The following is a 24972-nucleotide window of genomic DNA, read 5'->3' as shown; positions in this document are numbered from 1 at the left end:
TAGAAAATGTCCAATGACATATGAGGTTTGCATGTGTGGTTCACGGCCAGCGCTGGGCTTGGCAGTCGAAAACCATCATTGGAAATTGGTGGAAAAGCTCTATTGACAGCTTATTTATTAGGGTGGGGCTGAGCAGGTCAGTGCCCACTTCTGTGCACAGAAGGGCCATCACGCAACCCGCCCCTGGCGTGCAACCTTTGTTTCTGTTCTAGTCTGTTCCATCAATTGTTGGTGCTTTCCCTGATGGTTTGGGAATGAGGTTAGAAGTCTGAGACAGAGCTGCCTGGCTCACAAGAGGTGTGCACGAACCCCCAACTGTCTCAGCTGACGTTACACTTAGAGCTAAATTCACAAAGAACAGCCAAAACCCTGGCTGGAGAACGCAGGGTTGCTCTGGTCTCACGGCTCGCCTTGCCGACAGTGGACTCACACTAACCACACAAGGGCATACAGACTCAGGGCCCTGTCTGTCTGCTCCATTTTTGTGTGTTTATACCCAGACCATTGGGTGACCCCTGGAGCTGGAACTCTGCCATGGCAAAAGTCCAGCTTGCCCTCTCAGAGGAGGGCCTGCCAGTTCTCAGAGCTCTGTGTCCCTCCTGGGACCATGCTCTGGACAAGAACCTCCTAGAACCTTGCCCCCGCTCCTTCACGGTCTCCTCAGGGGTTTCTGGGCTCCACCTCTTCCTCGTCACCTCATCTGATGGCCAGGCCATCTGCAGGCCAAGGAGACTGAAGGTTCCAAGGAACCAAACCTATGACATGACAACCTTGGACTTCTAGCCTCCAGAACCATGAGGTATGATTTCTGAAGGTAATAATAATAAAGTCTGCAGCGGGTGCGCCAGTCTACATGCGCCTCCAGCTAGATTTCTTATGAGTCTTCCATAGTATTTAAGATAGTGCTGTGCTTAAAATAGATGGATTAACTGATAATGATTAATTTTCTAACTAACTAGCCAGGCAGAAATATTTTTCATTAAATGTCTGGGGTAGGTCATCCCGAGATAAAAAAACAACCCCATAAATATTTGCGACATTCTGCAGAGAGAAAAATGCAGAGGCCTCCTTGAAATCGCGGCGCAGAAGTCTGCAAACTCTGGGGCCTGGAATGGCTCAGATGCCCCTCTGCCAGCTCTTCCCTGGCCCACAGGCTGCCCTCCAGGCACTCGTTCTGTGCACTTTTCTATGAACTTAACCTTTGCGGTTGGTATCCACGGGATTAACATCCTAAGGGAGAGGAAAACGTTGTCATCTGCAGCTCGGACGTGTTTTTCTCTTTTACTAGAAGGGAAGTTGTGGTAAGGAGGGAGCGTCATGATCTGCAGTTGATGCGGGTGTGTAAGGCACAGGTGAGCAGAGAGCCTGGCACCTGTTTGCTCATCGGTCACAGGTCATCCTTGAAAGGCAACCTCAGTGCCCCAGAACCGACGAGTGGATCAAGAAGATGAGGGATATATACACAGTGAATACTACCCAGCGATCAAAAAAGATAAACACATGCCATTTGCAGCAACGTGGATGGGGCCTTCTCATCCTTTCAGGGACACCTGACCCGATATTTTGCTGAAAGCTGGTCTTCGGTACATCATGTCTTAAGCTTCTGCCCTTCTTCTAACTGGGGAAGCAATCACTGCTCCCCTTTTTATGATGCAGGAGAAGTCATTGGCAGGGTGGTCTCGTCCTGTTGTAAGCTTACCACACATCCCAAGTCACCCCTTCTTGTCTGTCATATAAAATCTCCTCTCCTGATGCTGCAGATCCCTCAATGCAGGATAAATATCCCTGCCCTGCTTCAGTGTCCTTTAGAGCTTACAACCAGGTAAATTCTCTGCATATGTGTTATTAAATTTATCACTGCTGCCCGCAGGGGTACCGGATGATTTCCTTTGTACCCAACAGTGTATTTACAGAAATTAAAACACAAAAGAATGGAAGGATCAGAGGTCACTGTTCCAAGTAGGCCTCGTCTCTGCCTGCTTTCAAACTTCAAATCAACCGTAAAGCATAAGGACTGTTCCAGTAAGAAAGCTCTGGACTCACTGACCCTGGGGTGGACACACCCTCACCCTCCCACACAGATCATCACACTGAGAAAGGTTTACATCTTGTAGAACAATCTCAGCGCCTCTCGCTAGGATTTGGCTATGGAGCAACCCTTCAGAAAACACCCACGGGAAGGGTGTTCCGCGTGGTCGGGTGACATCCCGGCTGCTCTGGGTGTCAACGGCTCTTTGGCAGCAGGTGACAGGCAAACTTGCGGTGAAGTCTGCACACTCCAAATTTTGATGACATGTAATAGTGGCATCACCCACTTGGACTTCTGTTTTTTCCTAGAAGGTGTTCATCCACTCTTTCCAAATAAATGGTCTTCACTTCTGTCCACTGACATAAGCCAAATTGTTCCTACAGGAGCCACAGGAGGTAAATTTGGAGAAAGGGAAAATGGGAGATAGAGTCTACCCCTCCAAAATTGGCCGTAACCCCCTGTTCCCTAAAGTGCACTATAGAACTCTAAAAACGTCCCCAGGGGGGGCCTGTGGCTCAGTTTCACAGCCTAGGACACCTCTGTGATGTGTTGTGTTCACAGCAGGTGTGGGCACACAGCCGGGGCACCCACGGCAGGTCAGGAAGAACAGACTCGAAGGCCGGGCTGCCTGGCAGGGGCCTCTCAGGCAGATGGGATTGTGGGCCTAGATCGTGGCCACAATACACTGATGCTCACTGCGAGTGAAGTGTGGGTCTGTTCAAAAAGCCAGAGTGGGCTCCCTGCAGAGAGCCACCAGCGAGGGTCCCCACTTCTCTGACCAGAACTTGTTCTCAGATCCTCTCCAGCTCCTCAGTGGCCCCAGCAGACCTGCTGCCCTACCCCCACCCAGCTCAGGCCCGGCCAACCCTTCCTCCCCTCCACTTCCTCTCCAGGCTGAGTCCTTTGTCCCCTTATTCTCTAGCTGCCTTTCATGCTACTCTACATTTGTAATAAGAAAATGCCTCCCACATCCCAGCACAAAGAGCCTGCCCACTCTGCTGATTAACCTGCTCCAGAGGGTTCTCTCCTGAAAAGCCATTCCGCAGCCCCGCCCCCCTCACGCCAGCTGGGCCAGAACATACCCTGCCCATCCCTGGATGAAGGGCCTTGTCTTTGACGTCCCTCGGAAACGGACCTGCTGGCTGGCTTATTCCCTCCCTCGCTCCCAAGCACTATTTTTGCATCATCTTGTGTCTCTTCCTAAGGGCACCAGTGACAGTGATACTGACAGTGACATGTAAAATGACAGCAAGTCATTGCGATCACTCACGCGTTGCAAGCACCTACAGTCTCCTGATGCACGTAACAATTACTAACAGACTACGCGATTCCTTCTATTTAAGTAGCTGAATAGGCTGAATAGGCTAAGCAACCTTATGAAGATGTAACAGGGTGGTCCCCAGGAAAGGGGGAGGTTCCCTGCCCCACCCAAGGGAGGGTGGAGCTGAGCAGGAAGGGGAGAAGCTGCAGAAGAGACAGAGGAAGGAAACAGGATGGAGCCAGAAGGAGACCTGGAGGAGGCACATGGAGCCTAGAGACACGTGAAGAAACTGTGCTTGTCTTTTGGTCGTGGACGGGGTGACACAGATGTGGGTGAGACCCGTGGGGAGGTGACAATGGCACCTTTTATCTTGATGTTGATTTTGCTCTTTTCCTTCCGGGCTTGTCCAGTTGTTTGTGACCCTTTTCTGTGGGTCCCCACTGGAAGATGCTTTAGACTTGTAGCAGGCTTTGGGGCCTTGTTCTGGGCCGATCCCATATGGATGGAGTTTTACCCACGAGGGGACGGGTAACTTTGGGTGCTTCATTTAGAAACTAGACTCTTTGCCTTACCTGTATTGTTTCCTAGTTTTATTAAAGTTCCTTCCCATTAAAGTCTCCTATGTTTTGTGTTGATGCGGCGGATGGCAGAACCCATTTAGAATAGGCAGGTTTGCAGGGTTTGGGCTGCCCCTCTCCCTGTCCTATAACAAAGAGTCTGATTTTCATGGTCAAACAAGGAAAAAGAAGGCATTCTTTCTAGAATCATGGGATCATATTACTGGAATGGATCTTTGTGGTCTATTTTACATGCACTGAAAATCAAACCCAGAGAAGTTAAAACTCTTCTCAGGGTCACACAGCAAGTGGAAGAGCCAGACGGCTCCGACCATAGCTATATATAGTCTGAGATCATAACCATGCGCTTTACCGAGACTAGGAGTGTGCATGGACGGGAGGCCTGTAAAGCACCATCTAAAGAGAGGGTTTATGCAGAGTTATTAATAAATAACATTAAAGAATGAGATGTCACTTGCTCAGAGCAGGCAGGGAGGTCCCTGCACCGGATGCTCAAAATGAATGAGCCTGTAGTTAGCCAAACTCGTGAAAATGTGCCAGTCCTGAGATTTTTCCAAGGAGAAGAAGGTCTTAGTCACCAGTGGGGAGTGGGGCCAGGCGGCTGTGCTTCTTGGCTGTCAGTGAGTCACCTGTGATGGCGCCTGCCTCAGTGGGGCACTGCGGCCTGAGGGTGTGCATTTCTGATTAGCTCCCAGGTGGCCCTGATGTTGGGCTTCCACAGACCTCACTCTGCAGAGCAAGGACTTCGGGATTCAGTTCCCAGAGCAAAAAAGAGGCAAAGGGCGGGAGGGGAGAGTGGGGGTGGAGGTGGGGGGAATTGTTCTGGACATGGAGGCCAGTCCCACGTCATTGATTAGCTGTGCGAGCTGAGGATTTGTGCCCGTCTCTCTCCAAGCCTCAACTTCCCCATGTTCACATGGAGGGGGTGTCCAGGGTGAGCACGAGGGCTGCAGTGGCCCCTTTAAGCTGGAACGTTCCATGACTCCTTCCACTGCAGCTACCAGGCCTCCTGTGAAGGGGCACAGGACCTGAGTCCCTGCCTTCTCAGCGTGGTGCCGGGCCGGGGCCTCTAATGCCCTGAGCAGGCTCCAGACCCTCGCTCTGGCCTTGACCATGCTCTTCAGCCACGTGCCCTGTTTCTCCATCCCTTTCATGCCTCTCAATCCTGTACTTCCCTCCTCGTGGCCCGGCTTCCTCTGCTCTCTGGTACTTGACCTTTTCCTCACCCTGGGTTTCTCATCATCCTCCCCCTCTCATGGCCTTGTATATGAGAACTGATTATAATTACAGCATTTTTTTTTTTTTTTAGCAAAGCATGTCACCATTGCTCTATGCTATCATTTTGCTGATTTAACACAAACTCTTTAAAGAATGGGACACGGGTGTTTGGGGGATGGTGGGGTGGGAGGGCAGAGACAGAGACACAGAGAGATTTCCTCTGATCTGAATTGAAGGGGTACCATTGTGTTTAGAGGGGAGTTCATCAATTCTGTGGAAAGATTCTAAATCTGTAGATAAGCACGTCAGTGCTTGAACGATGTAAGTTAGGAGGGCGCCGGCAGGGGTGGGGTTAGGGTGGGAACACAGAGGCCACCAAGATACCTGTGAGATACGAACGGAGAGCTCGGGGCGACTGCGGCATGAAAGGGTGACCTCAGCGTGAAAGGGCAACCTCAGCAACATGAATCCCCCTAGTCTCCTCCTGGAAGGAGGAGGAAAATGCCACTTGCCACCCACAAAGCTCGCTAGAGGGTGGTGAGGACAACTCTGTAAAGGGCACCCCGAAAGAGAGGAGGTGCAGGCTGCTATTCTGTCTTGTATGTTCTTTCCCAGTTCTCCATGCCAACCGGCACCCAGGAAACGCCCTCACCTCACAAATAAGTAAGAAGACCTTCAGGAGGAGCAGAGTCGCTCCAGCCCGGCTGCCTCGACCGGTGTTTTCAGGATGAAAACACCCCATCCCTGTTCTTCAGAGAAACAAAGGCTCTAGTTCCTTCCTCCCTTCAGAACTAGACTCTTCAAAATCTTGTTTTATTTTCCCAAATGCCATCGTTTTGAAAGGTGACATCTGATTTCCAGTTGTCCAGGCCGGGATTTTTTTTTTTTAAAGACACAATGAGTTGTGGCCTTTAGAGCCACGGCCTGGGTGTGGACGAGGCAACTCACCGCCTACCCTTCCCGTCATTAGTCCACAAGAGAAGAGTCTAGTATTTCCCCTAAACAAGGAAGCGACTCTTTTTTTTTATTCTTATGGGGCCATCTTCTTCAAAAATCTCTCTCTTCTAGAAGGTCTAGAAGTAAGCCCTGGGTGGCCCACTCCACTCCCTTCCCCCAGCTCTTTCACAAACGTCTCAGAACATCCAGCTGTCAGGGAATCCTAGACAAAGGCCCTATCTCCAGACAGCTTCAAGAGGGGTGTCAGGGTATCTGGAGGCTTTTTCTCCTCCAACCACTTGGGCCCAGGATTTGAGAGCTGGCTCTCCAGAGACGGGGTGTACTAGACATGGCTTCTGTTTCTGAGCTGCTGATACAACAGGAGAGTCAGCCGAGGGGACAGGGAAGGGGAGGGCTGGGTGATGTGACAATCTGGGGGGAGAGAGAAGATACCTTGTGGACAAGGAGATGTACTGCCTGACCAGTGGGCCCCAAAGCCTGGCTCCTCAAGGCAGCAAGGTGGTGGGTGGTGCTAGGACTGACCGAGAGACAGGTGGACCGCAATGGACTCCCAGCTCTGGCCGAACGACCTTTGGCAAGTCACCTGACCTTCTGAGCACCGGTTTACTTTCTCATAAACAAAATAGGACATGAACAGTGACTCCGCCCCTTGTGGTGACTGCATGTTAAATGAGACCATGCGTGCAAATTGCTCACACGACGCCTGGCACAGAGAAGATGAGAAATTGATACTAACATTATTCTATCTCTTCATCAGCAGCCAATCAACCAAGTATTTCACAGGGAAAGCATGGAGATTATTTCACTTTAATGCCACAGGTAACTGCCCATGTTGGCGAAGGAAGAGAAAGTCCCAATGCTAAAGCAGTAGCGGACGTACGACAGCAGCCTGGTGCTGGGGAAACAGGCCAGTAGTTCTGGAAGGTTCTGCATGGCCCAGAGAGCACAGTGGCTGCGAAGGCCCCACAGGGATGTGACGTTTTCACCCACCAATTTGACTTTCTTTTCTTTTCCCAAAGGACATCTTAATTCTGTGTCTCAGAGTTGAAGCACTTTAATTGGAATTTTACAAGAAGGATCGACTTTTGTTAAAGAAAATACTTTTGGAGGAGAACGGCTCCTCAGTTTAAGTCCTTAATCAATTTTCTCTATTGCGAAGTTAAACTATTTCTGTTTTCCCCATATCTATTTTAATTTTACTAAAATCACTTTTATTGGAGTAATTCCCTTTCTGTATAAAATGTATAACTAAGATCTTTTTATAAAACAGGTTTTTTTAATAACATGAAAACTGCTTTTGTGAATTCCCTAGTATAGTTATTACTTCTACTGGTGATTTCATTTTTTACCATGTGAATTTTTGTTGAGCCATGTTGGTTTCATTTTAAGTTGATCATTTCTTTTAGTAATAGTCACCATGGAATTACTTTGAAATTTGATAGCTTCCTCGATTCTAATGACGCATGTATCGGCGGATCTGATAATCTGCAATCAAGTCTCCCTATGTTGGGGTCCCTCTGTTGTGTGCACAGTTGCCCACACTGCTGAACACACACAAACACATGCATGTATTTTATTTTTTTATTTTATTTTATTTATTTATTTTTTTTACAATCTGCCCTCTAGAATTTATCCTCCACTATACAGATAGGAAAACTGAGGCTTGGAAAATTTCCCAACTATCCTTGACAACTGCCTTAACAAATAGCAACCTCCTTTGCATTCACATTATGTTTTGGCTCCTATCCGCACAGGAGAGGCTGCTAGCTGCACCGACAGCTCTCTGATCTCTTCAGCTCTCTGATCATGGATGTCAGCTTAGTGTCTGCTAATTCATTCTCATGAAGCCCAATAAACTCATTGCAAATTTCTCCCCTACTTTCTCAGCTGCAGGCCTGGGCTTGGATTCTGCTTATGTGTCTTGCTTTTCTCACCATTTAATCACCATTTTAATTACAAGACAAAAATTAAAATTTCCATCTTCTCCTAGAAGTGCTCTATTTCTATCTTTCTTGGAATGTATCACCTACATTTTTATTTTATTTTTTTTTCTTGACACTGTTCTTTTTTTATTTTTATTTATTTATTTTTTAAAATAAATTTTATTGTTATATTCCCCATACAATTGCAGCCCCCCCCATTCTGACCCCAATCCCTCCCCTCCCGCCCCCCTAAAAGTGTCTCTGGTTCATAGTTTTTTGTTGATTTTGATTTTCACTTTCTTATAGTTATTCATTTTCCTGGTCCCTTATTTAAGTTTTCTAGATTCCTGCTATGAGTGAGACCATCCGGTATTTTTCTTTTTCTTTTTGGCTTATTTCGCTGAGCATGAGCCCTTCCAGCGCCATCCATGTTGCTGCAAATTGCATGTGTTTATCTTTTTGATTGCTGAGTAATATTCCATGGTGTATATGTACCACATCTTCTTGATCCAGTCATCTATTTTTGGGCATTTGGGTTGTTTCCAAAGCTTAGCTATTGTAAACAGTGCTGCTATAAACATAGGGGTGCAGGTGTTCTTTGGAATTGATGTTTCTGTGTCCTTTGGGTAAATACCTAGGAGTGGAATTGCTGGATCATATGGAAGCTCTATGTTTAGTAGGTCCAGAAATCTCCACACAGCTTTCCACAGTGGTTGGACCAGTTTGCACTCCCACCAACAGTGCAGAAGAGTTCCTTTTTCTCCACACCCTCGCCAACATTTGTTGTTGCTAGTTTTTTTAATATGTGCCATTCTCACTGGTGTAAGATGGTATCTCATGGTAGTTTTGATTTGCATTTCCCTGATGACAAGTGATGTTGAACATTTTTTCATATGCCTGTTGGCCATTTGCATTTCCTCTTCAGAGAAGTTTCTTTTTAGCTCTTCTGCCCATTTTTTGACTGGATTATTTTCTTTGTTGTTGTTGAGTCTCATCAGCTCTTTGCAGATTTTTGTGATCAGTCCTTTATCATTAGTGTTGGGTGCAAAAATGTTCTCCCAGTTGGTGGGGTTTCTCTTTGTTTTTGTTATTGTCTCTTTTCACATGCATGTATTTTATTTTATTTTTTTTTTAAAGATTATTTATTTATTTATTTATACAAGCACTGGATACAGTCAGAAGCGCGGGAGGGTGAGAGAATTCACCAGAGCCAGAGCAGGGAGCAGAGCAGGCAGAAGGACCGAAGTACACTGCTGAGGGGAGCAGCGGGCGGCAGGAGAGGTCTGCGCGCCATGTGGGACCCTCTTCCAGTGGCCGGGGAGCAGCCGGGGATCAAACTAGCGCTGCAGAGGCTGCAGGCAGCCTCGCAACCCAGCGCTCAACCGCTGCACCACCGGGGTGGCCCCTCACATGCATGTATTTTAATGGCAGGTGTCATAGCTGGTTAACTTGGAAGTTTTTGCACTTTTGTTTTTAGAAGATAAGCTTTCCTGACTGCTTCCCCCATCTTACTTGCATCTCCCTGCTCAGCTCCAAAATGACCAGACTTAGCCCTGTGTGTCTCTATCTGCGGTGGTCCTCTGAGGTCTCCTGGGCCCAGAGCTGAGTCGCACCTGCCTGCTTCACCCTTCTCTCCCCTGCTGCTCTGAGTCCTGTTTCTTTCCATGAGCCAGAGGATGTCCTGGCATCCTGGGGACAGAGGGGAGTATGATGGGAAGAGCTGGGCGCGTGGAACATAAAGAGGGGTGGTCGTGTCTTTCCCTGTTTTGATGTCCAGGAAAGTCCATCCCTAACTGAAACAGAAGTCTGATCCTGTGGCTTATGGGACAGCAGCTCAGACCTTTTTTCTCAACCACACAACAGTTGTTTAGCATCTGATCACCCGAAAACAAACTGAGAAAACCTAGTTTCTGACACTGTCACGATTCCAAGAAAGACCCCTGTGGTGTGTTTTGATGTCACTGTAGCTGCGAAGTAAGTTATCAGGAAAGTTCATTCAGAAAAGAGAAGACAGAGGAGACTCACCTCATGACAGACTCAGGACATAGACCTTCTCTCACCACAGCCGCTCCCTCCACAAACCCCAGGACGGGGAAGTGCCCAGCCCCTCGGCAGACCCCTCCAAAAATGACGCGGGCAGCTGGGTTCAAGAGGCTGCTCCGCGCTTCTCTCAGCAGATGTACAGAGGGTAATTAGAATTAATAACTCCACTAATAAAAACTTTCCAAGTCTCATTTTTCATCTTTCCTCTTTAGTTTGAGCGCACAAAATAAATGGGCCGAGATGCCGCTGAAACACACTCGCGCTCCCACAGCCAAGCGACATGGGCTTCTTCCCAGGCCCGCGGCCAGTCCACCAGCACTGACGCTTCTTCCTCTCACACTTAAGGTGGCTTTTCCTGAGAATCTGTGTTTGTGGAGGGTGAAGAGAGAACTGAGGGGAAAAGAGGGAGTTTTCCTTAAAAAAAATATTAACACTGAGCTAATCCTGACCAGAAACTTGTGGGACTGAGTGGTCTTCCCAGCTGAAAGAACATGGAGGGCGGAGGCTGAGAAAGGGCCAGATTCTTGCTGGCGTCACAGACGAAGGGCTGGGGGGTGTCTCCCTCAGCTTCCTTTGCCCCCTCCCTTGCTTCCTTCTTTTCTGGACAGCTTTATTGTGGTATAATCTGCACGCCATAATAGTTGTAAGGACACCGTCTAGCGAGTGAATTTGGTGGATAGTGTGGCTGTTACCACCATCTAATTTTAGGCCATTTTCTTTTTTCTTTTTTTTTTATTTCTGCATACAAGAGCTGGTGTGCAGGCCAGAGGTGTGGGAGGGTGAGAGGATTCACAGAGACAGAGCGGGCAACAGAACAGGCAGACTGACTGAAACACACTACTGAGGGGAGCAGCGGGCGAGACAGGAGAGGTCTGCTGCGCCATGTGGGTAGCTCCCAGCTGGCCGGGGATCGAACTCGTGCTTCAGAGGCTGCGGACAGCTTCACAGGCTGCTTCTTAACCCCTTGCACCACCAGGGAGGCCCTAATTTTAGGCCATTTTTATCACCCCGACAAGTTCTCCCTAGAACCTCCCCCCTCCCCCAACCCTCCCCCAGCCCAGCCGTCTCCAATCTGCTCTGCGTGGGGTCCCGTGGGCCCTTCCCTGGCGGATGTTCTAGAGGCTCATCCATGCGGATGTCAACAACCGATTTCTTTACTTGTCAACGGTTTCTTCAGATTTTCCATTTCTTCTCAAGTCAGTTTTTTTGGTGGGGGTGGGGGGAATTGTGGCTTTCTAAGTATTTGTCCAGTCATCTAAAATTGTCTAAGTTGTGGCATATAGTTGAAGTAATTTATGCTATAGGGTGAATGGCCATCACCACCCCTTCCTTCGTTCATGAGGTTGGTGATTTGTCTTCTTTCTCTCTCTCTGTCCTGGGTTTGGGCTGGGGGTGGGGGTAGCTGACGCAGGCTTTGTTGGTTTTGTTGCTCTTCTCTCACTGGTTTTCTTGGTCCCACTGGTTTTCTCTGCTGTTGTTTGTATTTTCTATCTCATTGGTTTATATTCTTTGAGGCTCCCTTTCTACCATTTTCTTTGAGTTTAGTTTGTTCTTTTTCTAGTTTCTCCAGATGGCAATCTCAGTTACTGATTTTTTTCCACACTCAGCACCCAGTCGCCTGCCCCTCAGGCAGGGGCTTCTTTGGGTGTGCCCAGCAGAGCTCCTCCTTTAGGGGTTGAAGGTGGGAACCTGTGCAGCCCCCAGGGACAGCGCACAGACCCCCTTTTCTTGCCCAAATTTCCATCATTTTTCAGGAGCAATTTCCTCCTGGTGCAGTGAGATTCCCGAACCATGCAGTGATTGTTTCTGATGATTTTTTCCAGTTTTATAATTGCCTTGCAGGAGAGGCAGTTTGGCTGAGCTGCTCCTGTCTGCTGCAGAGAAGGCCTGTCTCTAAAGCCACTTTCTTTTCTTCACTGGAAACAAAATATGGTTTCATCTTTGTTCCCTCTAGTTATCACACAGGATCTATTTTCTGAGGGCTTGGGGCAATGATGGTTTTTAAAAATACTTATGTTAAAAAATACTGCTCTGAGGTTATCAAGTTTGAGAAGAAGAAAAGCAGTTCAGTGAATTACGCGACTTCCTCCGTATTAACAGGGGTGCATGGGAACTCTGCCCCATAGAACCTGCTCTCAGAGGGGCCCAGGGTGCTCTTTATCACCTGCTTTGTAAGGAAGACAGTGCCTGTTTTGCCTTATTCCTTGCACTGACCAAGAGGTGGCACAGAAACAGGGTCACAGCAGGAAGGACCTTAGTGGCCAGCGTGGGGACAGGCTCTCCGCTCGCCACTGAGCACAGGTCTGAGGCCAAGTGTGGAGAATGCTTCAGGAAGGGTGCACGCGGCGGCTAAAGGGCCCGACAGGCCTCTTCCCCCATGACACAATGACTCAGCCAGAGCTGAGCCAGGAGACTGCTCTAGGCTTGGGCTCTGCCACTCTCTCCCTTTGAACCCATTTGGGGTTCAGTGTCCTATTTGTGGAATGAGTGTGACCATAAAGTCTCCTGCACCAACTGCCTCACTAGCAGGTGACTGAATTCCTTGGTAGCCAGGGGTGGGCTTTACACACTATTAACATGCCATGAGATGTGAGCCTGAGGGTGATGAATTAGCACGCCCCGTCCTGGAATCCTAGCATGAGGCCGCTAAAGGAAACTGTCCTTCCTCTTTGTTTCTTCCTGACCTCAGGACACAGGAAACTGGTGTAAGGTCACCCCCATCCACCGTCACTGTAGAACCTTTATTGTCCTCTCCCAGATATTTAGTGGCAGGGTTGGAGGATGGATGCTGGAGAGGACACAGCTGGGTTTCACCGCCTGGGTAGAGGAACCAGGCGAGGCCTGGACCACTTTACACACTGGGCAAAGGAGGGGCCTCCGGCTGAGCGAGGCTGGGAAGGGAAGCACACGGGTGGGCGCCCCTGGAGTGAGCCGTCCTGTCACGTGGTTTCTCCCGCCCAACCTCCTCCTGTCCACTGAGTTATCACGACCTCCCTGCCACGCTTGTCAGATTAACCAACGTACCAACGACCTTGTAAGAGCAAGAAGAGCTCTCTTTTTAGTTAGAAAAAAGAGAGGGAATGAAGATTTGTTTGACAATCTTTACAGTGGATTGCTGTGAAATGCGTATCCTGGGATTTTGACATCGAAGGACACAGAAAGCTCTTTACCTCGATACAGATCACAAACATACATCCCTGTTCCGCATTAATAAAGCAAATTCTGCATCTGAGGCTGGATTAATAAGACAGCAACTAAGATCACCTTTCCAGGTTGATAGTACAACAACGAGAGCCCATCTCTGGTGAGTGTGAAGGGGCGAGAAAGCAGGTGTGGCCGCAGCTCAGCAGAGGACTCTCAGAGCAGACTAAGACACGCGGTTTCCCAGAGTCAAGGGGGGGAAGCTCAGGCGCTGCCCTGGGGACAGATACTAGCCCCTCCAGGCTTCAGCCCCTTGGCCTTACCTCCGCACTCCACATCCCACCTCCTACTCGTCATTCTGGGCTGAGGGAGCGGAGACTTCAGCCTCCTCCCCATTACTCGCACCGGCCAGGCCCCGCCCCTCCTGCGTGGCCACCTCAGCTGGTTCCCTCCACACTGTGGCCGAGCACAGGCGGGCAGTGCCCTGAGGCAACGGACAGACCTTCAGGGTTACCTATTTGCCTTTCCAGGTCAGCAGCCTCATCGGGCGTGGCCCGCGGCAGGACTCCAGGGTCACTGAAGCTGGTGCGCAGCAGGGTGCCCATCACGAAGAGGAACAGGACGCCTCCGACCACGGGGATGGCAGGGGTGATGTTCACGGCCAGGTACGGGCAGCTGCAACAGGTTGGGAGGGTGGGGGGTGGGTAGAGAAAGGAAACACAGCGTCAGTAATCAACAGTGAGCAGGTTATATTTTCCAAGAAGCCCAAAGCTGACTGGGAGGAGCGAAATTGATTTCCATTAAAAATTTATCTATGTGAAGCATTTACATTTGGGGAGGTCTGCGATTCTCTCCTGCGGACCATTTAACCCTCCCTGCCCGCCTCGATAGCCAGGCCCCTGCCCCCAGCAGGAAAGGATGAAAAGCATCCTGCTCATCCAATCGACCTAAGAGAATCCGAGCTTGTGTCCTTTGTGCTGAGAACACAGCTCACGGGTCTCCGCGATGCTCCCAGGGGCCCCTGGAATCGTACATGGTAAGACTCAGGCTGACCTTTCCTCCCTGGGCCAGACCATTCAGGTTTAAAGCACTGAGGACCACACATTCACCCTTAAGAGGCAAGAACACATTTCTCAATATTTCAAAGCTATTCTGTCTAGAAGGGGCTCTTGAAGTATGGAAATGAAATTGCTGGCCAGTTTCTGAAGATCATCAAAGGGATGTGGCAGCTGGAATAGCCGAGGCCTTTCCAGAAGGCACCTGCTCCACCAGTTGATGGACGTGGCCTGGCCCAGTTCTAGGAAAACTTCTCCCCATCCTTCAGTCCTATGGGTGATGTGCAGCAGGGACTGTGATAGTCATGGAGTGGCTCCCAGGAAAGACTAAAGCCTATGCCAATGGGATCCCTGCACCCTGGCCCACTGTCACTGCACGGGACTCCACAAAGGGGCCAGAGGCTGAGGGAGGACGAACTGGAGGTTAGGAGCTGGGGGAGCTGGGGGAGCTGGGGTTGGCACGCCATGCCAGTCTATCCCCAGGGCATCGGTATCCAGAAATGTGACACAGAATCATGGATTAACACATGCAGAGTGGATGTGTCTCCAGAGAGCCCGACTCCTCAGGTGAGGCACTGCCAATGGCTCAGGGAAAACAAAGGGAGGAGGAATGTTGGAGAAGAATGGACTGAAGTGACTAGCAGGTCAATGGGGGACAAGTCTGGAGAGATGGGGAACCAGAACCCCACTCCTGTGCAGTGTTTGCTGGGAAATGGTGAGGTCTCTGATGGGATGGCAAGGACATGTTGACAAGAGTCCAGGCCTTGGGGACCACAGTCCCCTTTGCTGCCAATGACACTAAGGATGTCAGAGCACTGGGTCTTCAAGGTCAAGGGATGTGGACAAGTTGCAAGGAGAGGCCTTTCCTGAACCATGCCCCCCAACCAGGTACCTTCCAACATTAAGAAAGTGGGGGGGAGACCCATACTTGACTGAGTGGGACTTTCTGCCAGCCAGGTAGGCTGTGGTTTCCAGGAGACAAAATAGAGACCACTGCCAACCTCTCTTTCATCTCTCCCACATCAATTTCCAGCAGAAAAGGAAGAAAACAACCACCCAGTATGATATAAGGTCGCACTCCAGCTGGATGCCAGCTGTGACTTCTCTTCGCGGGATCCATTGTAATATCTGCACCAATGTGACCACACCCGAGCTCCCAGAAACTTAGAACCTTTTTGACCATCTGAGAGAGTCTCAGGAGAGAGGACGTGCAGGCCAGAGACAAGCGCTGGGGCGGAGGTGGAGGGAAGGGAAATCCCCTGCACTGCTCGAGGGAATGCAGACTGGCCCAGCCCTAGGGAGAGCGCTCTGGAGGGGTCTCAAGACATTAAAAATGGATCTGCCCTATACCCAGTCATTTCACTTCTAGGCATCTCCCTGAAAAATTCAAAACCCTAATTTGAAAGGAAACTTGCAACCCCATGTTTACTGCAGTGCTGTTTATTATAACTAAATTATGGAAACAACCTAAGTGCCCCCAAATAGATGTCTGAGAAATGCGCGCGCGCGCGCACACACACACACACACACACACACACACACACACACACATTGGAATACTACTCAACGATCAAAAAAGATAAACTCATGTTATTTGTGGCAACATGGATGGAGCTGGAAGGGATGGTGCTAAGTGAAATAAGTAGAATGTGGAGTCACCAAGAGCCAGGTAAAGACAAGCAGAGAAACCAAGCCTTGAAAGCTGACTACAGAACTGAAGCCTCCGAGGGGGGGAGCATGGGGCAGGGGTTAGAATGCAGAAGAAAGGAAGCACAATAGACTATGGTGATTTGGTGTTGGGTACGCTACCTGATGGGGGTGTCCAAATATCACCCCAATTAAAAATTAATTAAGAGTGAGAGAGAATGTGGCAGGGAGAACAAGAAGATCTAAAGAACTTGCTATGGGAAACAGGAACGGCTGCGTGTTAACCCTAAGGAAAACCATCTGTGAAATCAGGCACCAAAATGATGGAATTAATACTGTCTAGGGGTCTTTCAGCTTTTGTGAATTTTTAAAAATAATTTCAGGAGCTGAAAAGCTTCGAGCAAGTTGAATAAATTTTAAGAAACGGGGGATACAACATCACCTGGCAAATAGCACTCAGTGTAGACGCCTGGAGCTGTAATGGGAATATTTTCTAGCAGCAGAGATCCGCCGGCCTTACAAATAGGGAGATGATTTTAAAAGATGGGGTGGTCAAGGTTCGTCCTGTGCATGTGGGCCCGGGTGCTGGGCTGAGCACAGAGCTGGCATGTCAGCTTGAGACATGCAGGGAATACAAGTCTTGGCAGGAAATGACCATCTTCCCTTTAGAGATCAACGTAAAATCGCATCCAACTCGGACCCCATGCCGTGGGCTGCATCCAGGTGTGAGCAGGAGCAGTGCAGCGGGCTAAGGAGCAGGCACCTTTTCAGGGCAGCTCATGAAGTTAAGTGGGGCACATTTGCACCATGACAGGGAGCTCCTAGGAGGAGCTGGTAATAAAGATCAGTGGCTGTCAAATCCATTGATTAATCTGACTATGACATCAACCTGGACTTAACATCAAGGAACTCAAACACTCAAGAATCATTAAAAAGCATCAGTGTCATAACATGACAGAGTGACATTATCATTGTTCTTGTCACACAAAAACTTTATATAGTATTAAACTTGAAAATATGCTAGTGTACCACAATCAGAAATAAACGGCCATGGTGAAGGCATGAAATTGGCCTTGGTACAAATATACATACTCACATACATATGTACATATGTTAAGGGTTTTTTTTTAAGTCTAAAAGAAACTACTTTAGATAGACTTTTGTTGTAGTTCCAATTTTACAAAATGGTTAGGGCAATGATCAATTATGTAGAAAAGAATTTTCTAGAATTTATATTCAGAATTCAACAGAAGAATGCCTACTTGAATAACAGCAGAAAATAAAAACAGCCAAAGCTTTCCCTCTTTCTCACTGTCACTGAGTTTGAGGGGGAAGCAGATGGCACGGCTGTAAAGCAGCAGCCAGGGCACAGCTGGACAAGATGACCAGATGACACCTGCCCCAGGTGCTCAGAGCTGTGGCTTCTCCCAGGGTGGCTACTTCGGTGCATTTGAACCCTTTCGTGAGGGCGCTTTGGTGTGTTTGCTTTTCTTCCCTTTTGGTTAAGTAGTGTAACTTGGTTGGCCTCAAAGTTTGCGTGTGAAAGTTGCAAAGGTTACCTCCTTAGAGCAACAGGCATTGAAGAAGCCATATGCTGCCGGGTCCCCACTGTCCTGCTGCCCTGCATGTGGGGCTGTCATCGCCTGGGCTCCTCTTCTGCAGGTCTCCCTGCCTCCCACAGAGGCCACCTCTGCCCTTGCTAACACCTGGCATTCAAAATTAGAGACCAAGGTCTTCATATGTCCTGTGCCCTGGTGCCTTCTCACCGCAAATACCTTGTGGTTGACAGTATTTGTACTTGAGAGCCGATTAACTTATCCGGCCGGGCCAGGAGAGGGGGCAGTGGGAAAGCCCAGTTGGCAAGCGACTGGCTGCTCCCTGCTGGGGTTCCTCTGACGGTGCTGGGACACAGAAGAATCACATGTGAAATGCAACATTTCTGCTTCCCTTTTAAACCGGACCTGCTCCTTCCCTGGTGTGAAAAGCCATTTCTTTTCTGGTGATGAGAAAATCTGACTTACTTGAAGTGGCAAATAGTCTCATTTAATTAATTAAGAGTGTAACAAGCCCAGTTAATAGTGCAAACTCCTAACCTGATTTTGAGTTAAAGCCTCCTCTACCTCCCCGCTGGCCAAGTGCAGCAGCTAGAGAGGAAAGAGGTCCTCCTAGCTCTGTGCTCTGTCTAGCAGGTGTTTAAAACTGGGGCTCCCTCCAGCTCTTCAGATGCCACCGTGGGAACCTATGAACCCCTGCTCCCCTTTCTTTGCCCCCCACCCGATCCCCTGAGGAGTCTCAAGGAATCTCTATTTGACAGGGGGTGGGGCAGTGAAACAGCCTCTGGCACTGCCTGCCCAGGCCCCTCCCCCCTGCCCTGGCCAGCTTTATCTCGCTCATCTGTGCTTAGAGCCCCCTCCCCGACAGTCCCATGGCTCCTCTGTTCTCCTCAACTTTCAAGATCCTATAAGGAATCAGTGCCAAGTTTTTCTTGGCTCACCTCCAAGAAGAAATGGTGGCTTTTTTCTCCGAATTGCCTGTCCAGTAATATAAAAAAGCAAAAGCAAAACGGAGCCAGCGAATCTAAGGAAAATTCAAACCAAGTCGGGAGACTGCTAGGGTTGGGGGCCCAGGCTCACCCAGGCCCCCCACAGGCAAGCCATGCTCAGAATTAAAATCCACCAATCAACAAACACCTGATAAACTTCCCACCAATCACAACGGCACTTACTGAAACCTAATTTGCATAAAGGGATCCTGAGCCAGGGCTACCCCTCCTGATACTCAAGTCAGCCATCCCCTTCACCTCAACCATGGACCTGGGTCTAGAACTCCCTTCTCTCCTAGGCTTGCTAGGGCTGTACCTTGCCTCAGACAGGGCCGGATCTCTGCCCTCCAGGAGGCAAGGCAGACAGGTGTGATTCTTCTGGGTGCTCTGGATTGCGTGTGCAGCACCCTCTGCAGGAATGGACAGCACCTGACCCTCCACAGCCAATGTCCCAGGACAGGACATGCCCCGTGATGACACAGCTGTCATAACACGGGGTGCCCCGAACAGCCCCTGCCCACCAGCGCCTTGTGTCAAGGGACCATGTTGAGTTGCTCTTTAAAATCTTGGGTAACGCTCTTTATAAAAACAGTGAAAGCCACCCTTCTAAGCATGGTGGGCTCCATGCAGTCACTTTGGAGCTACTGCTTGGAAAAAGCAGAGCACAGCTGCCGTCCAAGCAAAGAAAGGCAAGAAACAGATGCTGCCCAAGACTGCAACTGCTCCCCCTCTGGAAGAATCCCAGGCTAACGGGAGGTCTTGCCAACCCACAGCTCAGTAGCTGAAGATCAGAGAACAGCAACGATGATTTTTAGCTGGGCTCACACTACTTGGAAATGGCTCTCACTTTTCTGAGCAAGTGTGGATGGGGTCTCCCATTTGGAGCACCCTCTGTGATGAGGAAGACTCCTTCCCAGAGGCACCGATCTGATAGGAGATGGTGACACAGTTGGTAAAGATGAAAACCAGGTGGAGTCCTCTTTCTGTCTGCAGAATCATGACCAAAGCACAAGCCAGCGTGGGTGGAAAATAGGCAGGAGCCTCTTAGTTTTCATCAGGCCATGGGGAAGTGACAGCAGGAAAGGAAGCTTCCCCAGGCATGCATTTTCGTAACACAAAGGAAATGAGCTCGTTTAGCCACCAGACCAGACCAGTGTTAACAAGAAGAAAGGCCTAATAAAGCTCCGGCTCCCATGGCACACATCAGTTGCGCTGTGTGACTTTGGAGACGATGATTAAATATTCACAGTCAAGAACCGTCAACTCATTCACTGTACATTAAAAGTAGATTAAGGTCCTTCCGGATAATAATTAGAAAAGGTAGCGTTGCCAAATGATTAGGAGGGTTTTCTTCTGTTCTAACAGCAACCTTCTCAACATTTTAGGAAAAGTAATTATTTGTGTTTTGATGTTTCTACATGAAGGCTGGACCTATTTTCTGGGTGAGATGTTATGTGAAACCATGAAATCAGTGTTTTGTCATTAATTATGACAAAATTATTTTTCCATCACACACACAGGTGCACCCAGAATCAATACTTGTCCTTAATAATGCATTCATATTTAGAGATGGGCTCACAGGTTAGAATTTGACATAAAACTAATTCCTTGGATAAAAATCCTGGGACTAAATTAATTTCCGAAATATTTCAGATAGGAAACCTGGATTTTATTACCGGGTTGCTAGGTCTCTGTTTTTCCACAGGACATTCTTTGGGGGAAGATTAACTTTACTTGAAAACAAAAAACAATATTATAACATGTAACAGAGGCATTAAAACCAAGCGGCTTCTAGAGCAAGAAGTAGAGAATCTTTCCAAAACAATTTGAGTCTTTTTATTTTTTTTGCTTGCTAATGAAAGCACATGCAAAAAAAATACCTGTTAATCGCAGTTCATGACCTCTGACCGCATGATCTATGTTTGATATTTTTGTTCTGTCCAGTACAAATGAAAGCATAAACATGAGCATTATTCTTTACACAGAGAAATGAGACACACAATCAAAGAGCATCCAGGGAGGGACGTGGCCTTGCGTTGCCCACACTGCACTCCATGAGCTTTCAGAAATCACAAAGTTAACTTGTTATCTTAAATTCCAGATTTTGATTGCCATGCATTTCAATAATAAATAGTTAAGGCAAATGATCATAAAATGAAATAATCTGAGTCAATGACTCATATGCCTGAAATAATAACAGAGCAGCACAGTGAGGAATGGAGGTTGTAAAGGTTGTAATAAAAAAGGATCTTTTCCCTTTTCATATGAGTCACTGTAAAATAAATGTATTTTTCATTTATAGGCAGGGACACAAACACCATTCATCTTATGATTTGTTCCTTAATCACATACTTAGAAATAAATGTACCTCTCCAGAGCAAAGACAAGCACATTGCTTGGAGACAAATTGAGAGAAAAGCGGATTTAGAAATAACCTCCACTCACGACGCTAGAATGGGGAAAAAGAATAGATGATTTTATAAAACTTCCCAGAGCATCACTCCCTTGGAAAGATACCTCATGGCTGCACCCAGTGCCCCCTTCTTACTCACTGCACACAGTGAAGCCTCTACCCACATTACACAGGAGGGAATTTAAATTAATGGACCCATGGACCAGAGGTGGGAAAATAACAAGAGAAAGTGGGAGAAGCTCTGCTGCAGAGAGACAGGATGGCGAGAGCGCACGACTCTGTGTAACGTGCAGAGGCTGAGATGACTCTGGGGTCAGAGATGCTGCAAGCTCACTTGGCGTCCGGGATCTGTCTACTTTCTTCTGGGAGCTGCGGTTCTTAGACTTCCTTGGGAATGGAGGCTGGGAATGTGCACCCAGCAAGGAGCGGGCAGGTTTCTCCCCCCAGGCCTCTGCGTCAGATGCCCTAACAGCAGGCTTGCTCCAGACACAGCCGTCCCCTGGAGCCTGCGCACTCCTACGGGGTAGGGGTAGGGGAGCTCGGCCCCCACAAGGTCCCATGAACAGAGGGCCAGGATGGGAGAAAAGGCCTCTGCCCGCTAGCTGGGTGGCCAGGGCACCTCCCCAGTGTGCAGGACACAGCCAGCTCCGCTGTCTTTGCCTCAGACCACCCAGAAAGGCCGCGTTATGGAGATGGAACCTGGGAATCTGCAGTTTACAAGGATGGCTTTGGATCGCGGTGCATGGACAGTCCAGTTCACTCCTCTCCTACTGGGAATAGGTGAGGGCTTGTTAGGGAAGATTGTGGTGTTTCAAAGGTTTTGCCATGTGATTTGGAGTTTCATTTAAAATTCCTGAAGCCAAGGCTTCTGGTGAGTGTGGGAATCACAGGGAGGAAGCCAGCATTTCTCTGCCCATCCCAGGTGCTCTGCCAGAGTCCTCCCTCGGTTGGGGGCCACATGCAGGGCTGGTGCTGCCTCCAGACCCAGAAGACATTGCAGGGCGTGCTGGGAGTGTGGGGGGAGGCTGGGTCAGAGGGGAGATCTGGGATTTGCTGGTCCTAAAAGCAATTCCCAGGTTTGGTTGCTTTACGTTGGAAAGGGTGAGTCTCCAGAATAGCCCAGCAGGGCGCGAGCTCGGTTCACAGCTGTGTTTCCTCAGGTAGCAACATGTTGGGATGGATCATTAGGAGGAAACGCGCCAAATAAGATAATAATCTCTATCACTGGGAAGCTTTACGTTCTATTGACTGAAAGAGCGATTTGACTTATTTATACACTATTTTAGCATCATCTATCACTGTTGGACTTACACTTTTAAAAATGTGAGTGAAATAAATAGGTCAAGGTCATCCTAAAACAGCTTCACGTTTTTCAGAATTGCTTTCTGACCCGGAGGTGTCGGGTTTGAGATCATGTCTCTGTCCAAGGCTGTGACTGCTCCCGGCCTGCAGTCGCCTCCACCAGCCAGAGTAGGCTTGTCAGAACACCTCAGCACTCCACTAAGAGATGAACCCCACGTTCTCTTTGGGCCACAGCCACGTGGTTCCTGCTCTCTTTGGGCCTTCTACTCCACCCCCTAGCCCACCCTGTGCCCTCCTTGCAGCACCTGTGTGTCCCAGAAATCTGCCCACAGGCCTCTCCAGGGGAGGTAGCTGCTTCATGCCCTGGCAGCAATGCCCTTCCCTGAGAGGCTCCAAAGCCCTGTGCCTCCTCCAGGTCTCTGCTCAAGGATGGCTCAGTAGCATCACCTTTGGCCACGCTATAGAATTCACAGCTGCTGTCCCTCCTCACCCTGCACTTGGGTCCCCTTTGGCCTCCTCTGTTCTCTCATCAGTCACCCCTGCTCAGCACTTTGAAAGGACTAACTTCTTTCCTGTCTTACTCTCCCTCTGGAAGAAACTCAAAGCCAGGAGAAATTTTGTCTGCTCGCTCACAGAGGATCCCCAGTGCCTAGAATCAGGTCCAGCACAGAGTAGGTCTTCTATAAATGTTTTTGGAATGGACTAGATAGGTGTCCAAAACCCACAGCCAACAAATTGCCCTGGGCTGATCCTTTGTCATGTCACATGCACATAACTGAGACTGAACGATATGCCCTAAAATTAATACCTGGCAGGAGCCTACTTTGGTCAAACAGAATCTGTGGTTTCTAATTACCAAGGTGGGACTTGTGGGTGAGTGGCTGAGGGAGGCCTCACTCTCCAAGTCGGTGATTTCTCCTCATCGGTGATTAGGAAACAAACAGGAGACCAGCTCTGAGCCTCTGTCTGGAGATTGTTGCCCAAATTTTTACAATGAGTGACCTAAGCTCAGGCCACTCCTGTTTGACCTTTAACCTCCCCTGTGCCCTGCCTCTGGGGGACACGCCTTGGGCCTGCCCCTTGTTTATGGACAGGACCATGATCCCTACTTCTGAAGGAACATCTGGATGCTACTATAGCCTGAGTATTTCTCAGTGGACAGCAGGATGGGGAGGAGACTAGAGTAGGGATGAAACACCACCAGCATGAAACTCCCTCACACCAGCCATGTTCGTGGAGCTGGCCTTGCTGCCGGCCATCTCGGTTCCGAGAGGAGTAGCCCACGCAGAGACATGTCAACTATGTACAAGTTAATTCAGCCGTTACACGTTCGGGAAGACCTCTGGGAGAGGGAAATGCCCGTCCTGACTTGGACTGCCTGATCACCAGGGTGGCCAGGACACCCTCTCCTGCCCCAGGCAGGGGGCCTCAGACTCTCCACTGGGACGCCCCTGGGAGGTACACCCTGCTGTCCACCTCCTTCCCTGCCAGCTGACCTCAGTGCTTCCACCCCCAGAGGCCCTTACCCAGCTTGGCCTGCTCCCCCAGGCCTGCTGAAGCAGAGGACACAACTTTACAGACAACTGAGGCCTCTGCCAGGACAGAGCAGACCCTGCCCCATTTGCCCTCCTGCTCAGGGCTGCCGCTCCCAAAATCCTTTCCTACCTGCTGTGCCCAGAAGTTTCTCTGAGGAAAAGTGGTTTTAAGTGTTAGGAAGAAGAGTTTTGGAAGTGTTTACAGCGAGAGCAGGTACTGTGGATTCTGGGCTCTGAGACAAGACTCAGCCCATTCACCCCTTCATTCAGCCACGCCATACACTTGAGCACCTAGTGCATGCCGCGGCGTGGGCCCCATGCTAGGAGGCAAGCAGATCACGAGATCCGTGCTTTTCAGAGGCCCACAGTCTAGGAGAGACAGACCCAGCCTGTCACCTACAAACAATCACACACTGGGGACAGACAGGCGGGGAGTATAGTGAGGAAACTTGAACAAGACCACTCACGGGCCTGGGTGGGGTCCAAGAAGGGCCATGTGGGCGGGATGTTACGGCTGAGCAGGGGCTAGGCCAGCACAGACAAGGGTGTCAGCCAGGACAGAACCATAAAACCCTCACTGGGCCTCCGTTTCCAGGCCTCCCACGTGCACGATGATTGTAAAGCGGGACCGTCCCAGGCCTGCCAGGCTGGGCTCCCGCACTACGTCAGTCAGGCAGGCAGGGGGCTTGACAGGCGAACCGCCAAGCGACAGCTAGCCAGGATTGTCAGGCCATTGAGGAAACGGAAGAAGCCAGCTGGAGATGAGCAGACAGTTCACTGTGGGCCCCACCTCTGTGGACGGCCGCCCAGCTAGCCAGCCCTCTTCCCCCCAATATTACACTCTGTTTCCTCCTATTCAGGGGGAGCAAGACCACCAGCTTCTTCCTTTTGCAAAGGAAGTATTGTCAAGTATATTTTCCTTTCTGTTTCCTGGAGACTAAAGAGAACTGAAGACGTGGTTTTTCACATCCCCACTCTCAGAGCCCTCTTAGGAGCAGATACGGGCCCCGTGTAGGTCAGACGGAGCCGGTGTCTAGACAGACGTGCATGCATTCGGGCCACTAGCTATTTCACTCTCGAAGTCACACAACCGTGCTGTTTTCAATAGCGGAGACAGCATTACTCAGGTGACGCTTCGACAATGGGAAATACGGTATTTTTCAACAGTCAAGAAAAAGCCTACACTGGTATTTAAGTAAAAAAAAAAAAAAAAAAGCTGTTTTGCAAAAAAAAAAGAGAAATAAAAACATAATGGAGTGAGCAGATGAACAAGCCCCTGACCCCAGGCCGGAGAGTCTGGTACAGGCAGCGTTTGGTGCGTTTAGCAGG

At 49.3% G+C, this 24972-nt stretch overlaps 1 protein-coding gene across 2 annotated transcripts in view; it reads right to left on the bottom strand.

The window, feature by feature from the left end:
* Positions 1-24972, bottom strand: part of ZDHHC14 (zDHHC palmitoyltransferase 14) — a gene marked incomplete at both ends in the record, with an annotated part of 219872 nt that overhangs the window by 68555 nt on the left and 126345 nt on the right. For both annotated transcript variants that reach the window (XM_084256183.1, XM_084256184.1), the window contains one exon: positions 13664-13824. In XM_084256183.1, coding sequence (XP_084112309.1) covers positions 13664-13824 — 161 coding nt within the window. The remainder of the gene's footprint in view (positions 1-13663; positions 13825-24972) is intronic.

The sequence above is a fragment of the Talpa europaea genome (genome assembly GCF_964194135.1).
Source record: "Talpa europaea genome assembly, chromosome: 2".
In the NCBI taxonomy this organism is placed as follows: domain Eukaryota; kingdom Metazoa; phylum Chordata; class Mammalia; order Eulipotyphla; family Talpidae; genus Talpa; species Talpa europaea.
This window is presented reverse-complemented; position numbering and strand designations above follow the sequence as displayed.